The sequence below is a fragment of the Cariama cristata genome, unplaced genomic scaffold (assembly GCF_000690535.1).
Source record: "Cariama cristata isolate BGI_N322 unplaced genomic scaffold, ASM69053v1 scaffold16183, whole genome shotgun sequence".
Taxonomy (NCBI): domain Eukaryota; kingdom Metazoa; phylum Chordata; class Aves; order Cariamiformes; family Cariamidae; genus Cariama; species Cariama cristata.
The window spans coordinates 1-3880 of record NW_009606897.1 but is presented as its reverse complement, the minus strand read 5'-3'; the positions used below and the strand labels follow the sequence as shown (position 1 = coordinate 3880).

The following is a 3880-nucleotide window of genomic DNA, read 5'->3' as shown; positions in this document are numbered from 1 at the left end:
TTCCCTATGACTCAGTGTTAGGTCATTTATATGAAGCTGAATAGTTTGAGCAGGTAATTACAAAAGATGATCCCACCATTAGAGTATGCACCTGAGCTCTGAGAGATCCATATTAAAGCTTAGACTCCGACTCATGAAGTAACTTGAGCTGCGTGTCCTACCTTGCAGGCATCTGCTGTGACCACCCATCCATTATCTGTCCCAAGGGAGGGTGTCTCCCCTTTCCATGTGGAAAATGTGAGAATGTCAACTGTCTGCTTTGTGGGCTGAGGGGAAACAAATGTTTAAACCTTGACAGTCTTGTGAAACAGGTTTCTTATTTTCCAACCATTTTTTTTTAATGTGGATATATTTATAGCTTTATGTGTTTTAGCAACTTTATAAAGGATTTTTTGGTGACAGCAGTGGGATATAGCATAGGTAGATGGCTGTTGTTTCCCAAGTGGAAAAAAAGATAAAAAGAAACAGCAACTTAGACTCTTTCAAAATATAATTAAAGCCATTTATAGCAAAACTACTATGTTTGGGGAAAAAATGAAATCTACCTAAAGGATGAAAGAGCAGAGTCAGGCAATAGCAAGAAAACTTCCAAGCTCATAGGGAACCATAATCTTGAAACAAAGTTTTTAAACGTGATAGGTTGCATGCCTTCGACATCTCAGCATGTATAAACTCAACATTTTTGGCATATTGCAATTTTTAAATAGATCATCAAGAACTAAGGCGCTTGTATGATTGCTTTTCAAATGTTCTGTTTAATGTTGTTATGCTTGTGTTAGCCCTTATGGCCATTACAGAAATGCATTGGTATTCTCTCAATCTTTTTCTTAGCATGTCTAAGTAGTAATAGTATGGAGCAGGTAAGAAGTTAGATGTATATTGATCAATAAAACAGACAAAAAAAGTCTTTCTGTGGTACATCTACTTCCAGTGTATGTAAAAGTAATAATGTATTACAGCTTTGATTCTCACTGTTCCATGGCTACAGATAGGTCAGCCCACAGATAAGATCTTTGCTAGCTTATTGTCTTTGAAGGCAAAATCCTTCCACATTATTCTCCTAAAAGTTACAATTGATTTTGGTACAACCTTATAAATGCGCTGAAAACTTTGAAGGACTAGAACCGAGTGAAGTCTCCCTCCTTTAGTAGAATAATTCCAATTTCACATATCAGTTGATGAAAGAAGCTGAAAAGAATAGGAGATAAAGTAGAGTCTGAGGAAAACCAGTCTTATAACTGTGCAAAAACAGAGTCAGATTTAGATGTGTAGACCTCTAGGTATTTGCATTTCTCATATTATTTAGTATCCATTGCTCCTTTCTCCAAAAAAAAAAAAAAGAAGTTATATTTCCTATATGATGTAAGCTTTTAAATCTGGAAGTGTATTGTTTTCAGGACAAATATTATGATTTGGGCCAAGCAATGAGCATCTCAAAGTTCCTGTCAGTAACTGCCAATTGTTCAGCTATCAAGACTGTAAAGGGGCACAACAAGTCTAAGTGATGACATATGCTCAGCACTTGCCCAGGTGTTGCTGGAGTGCTATAAATCTGTCTTGCTCTCTGTTGCTGGCCTGTCTGCTATTCCTTGCATTTCAGATTTAGAGCCAAATCCCTTCCTTGCTTTGCGAGAGAATCGGAGGCGTGGGAGCCAAGCCTGCCCTCTCTCGCCGCCCTGTGATACTGCAGGCAGCTGGAGCAGACGGAGCCTGCCTTAGGGCATGCTGCTGTATTTTGGGTCATGCAACCGTATTCCCCCACCTCATAAACAGTGAAGTGTGAAGAAATATATTAAATGATTCATTCTCCTTTGGGTAGTTCTAGACAGGCGTTCTTGTAGTAGCAGAGAATGAGATCATTTCAGGGAAGGATATCTCTGAGCTCAGTTATCCCATCAGGAGAGCTTACCAGCCTACAGGTATCCTACTTTCTCAGAACAAACCATGTCAGATTGAAAACCCTGGTAGTTGGAACTGGATGTGCTTCTTCACATTTCATTTCATTTTGTTAAAAATTTTGTGCCCTAAATTACTTATTATTGCCCAATATCAGGATCAGACATACTTCATTTTACCCATATTGCAAACATTTTTCCTGTATTGCAAGTTACTTGCTTTCTATATCAAATCACCATTCACAGTAGCCTGACCTGTTTTCTTTTTCTTTCTAGCATACCGAAATGCTGCAGAAATAGTTCAATACGGAGTAAAAAACAACACCACGTTTCTCGAATGCACACCCAAATCTCCTCAGGCTTCTATTAAATGGCTGCTACAGAAAGACAATGACAGGAGGAAAGAGGTGAGTAATGTGAGCAGTAGCTCTGGAAAGGGCCTTAGTCAGCATCTCATCCACTCCCTGGACCAAGGTGAGGGAGCCTTGGTAATGATGTTTTCGTCAGACAGTCTGGCTACAGTGAAGCTGGAGAATTCGTGTGGATGCAGGACAGTGACCAGCACTTTACTCATATAAATAAGGGCAGACACTTAGTATAGCTGGGACTTCACTCCTCAGCCCCAGTGATTTCTATCGAGCCAGAACAGCTATCAGAAAATTTCTTCCAGCCCCTAAAGTCAGGTAACTAGTTAATGAATTTTTCCTTCACACCTTACTAATTGCAAACTGAAAGTTTGCAGCACTCAGGACTTCATATTGATCTGAGGAAACAGGCATAAAAGCAATAACCTGTATAAAGTTCAGGAAGAAGTCAGCATGCAGTAGCCCTTCTGTGCTATTGAGGGGATAAAAGGCAAAAGTGAGAGAAATGTGAAAGGTTTCTTTAGCAAAAAACTAGTCCAGGCTGAGAACATGTATTGACAAAAGCATTTCCCCACCATGGTACGATCACATTTTCCATTACTACACTCTCTAAGGCTCTCAAGTTTCAGCACTGTAATATACAGTATGATTGTTTATGGGGAATGTGCCTTCCTTAAGCAGTATAAAAGGGAAAAAATCCATTTCAAACCCAAAGCAGTTGCTATATGAATAAAAGGGAACATCTTTTGGAAAGAACTGTTAAGTGTCTGTTGATAAATTATGAATACTGAAAAGCATCATTCTCATATCAGGCCATTTTCCAAAATCAGAGAGGACTTACAAGCCTTTCACTGAGTCTTTCATGCTGTTTTTCTCACTTACTCTTCAAAGACTCAAGCTGCGTCCTGGCAATCTAGGTGCAATTTTTTAACCCTTTGCTTCAGCAGAATATCTCCCTTTTTTGTTCTTATGTTCAGTAACTGTATTAGAATCAATGCAGTTTTAAGTAACAACAGACAAACTGTCCTGGTTTGGCTAAAATAGGACTATTCCTCCTTTCAGGAGTTTTTCTTTCGGTTAACTTTCTTTTAAGTAACTGCACTTTCTGCAAGCACAGCTACATATTTTTCAGACACTGTCTGCGTTTCAGGCCTGATAACGCTCGATGTTTATAGTTGCTACTGAAGTATCGATAGGATTGGTATGCAGAATGGCCCACGTTTGTACTTATCCCTATGAGAACCAAGGCCACTGCTGGCCCCCCTTTGCTAAGCGAGTAAAAAGTCGTTAAAAGGGTCGCACCTGCGGAAGAGTGCAGACGGGACAGGTGACCAAAAACTGACCAACGAGTGATTCCAGCCCATCCACGTCATCCTCAGTATAAAGCTAAGGGATCATGGGGGTCAGGCTATCTTCTTTCATGGCCAGCATCCCTGTGGGCCCATGCTCTTTATCCTGCCTCTGACCCCAATCCGTGCATTCCTGAATCCGGTTCCTGTTGGCTGCGGAGTCCGGTCTGGGACGTCCGGGTGCCCGCAGCGGTGTGAGCTGCTGCGGCCTGCAATTCCCCGACAGTCATCAGGAAGCTCAGTATCAGTTTTGTGTACTTTTCCTTTTATT

General features: G+C 40.6%; 1 protein-coding gene across 1 annotated transcript in view; it reads left to right on the top strand.

Moving 5' to 3' along the window:
• The window catches only part of SEMA3C (sema domain, immunoglobulin domain (Ig), short basic domain, secreted, (semaphorin) 3C), a gene marked incomplete at its 3' end in the record, with an annotated part of 114835 nt that extends 112452 nt beyond the window's left edge, over positions 1-2383 (top strand). Inside the window, exon 16 of the mRNA XM_009696536.1 lies at positions 2172-2383. Within this exon, the coding sequence (XP_009694838.1) occupies positions 2172-2383 (212 nt within the window). The remainder of the gene's footprint in view (positions 1-2171) is intronic.
• Positions 2384-3880: the final 1497 nt, after the last annotated feature.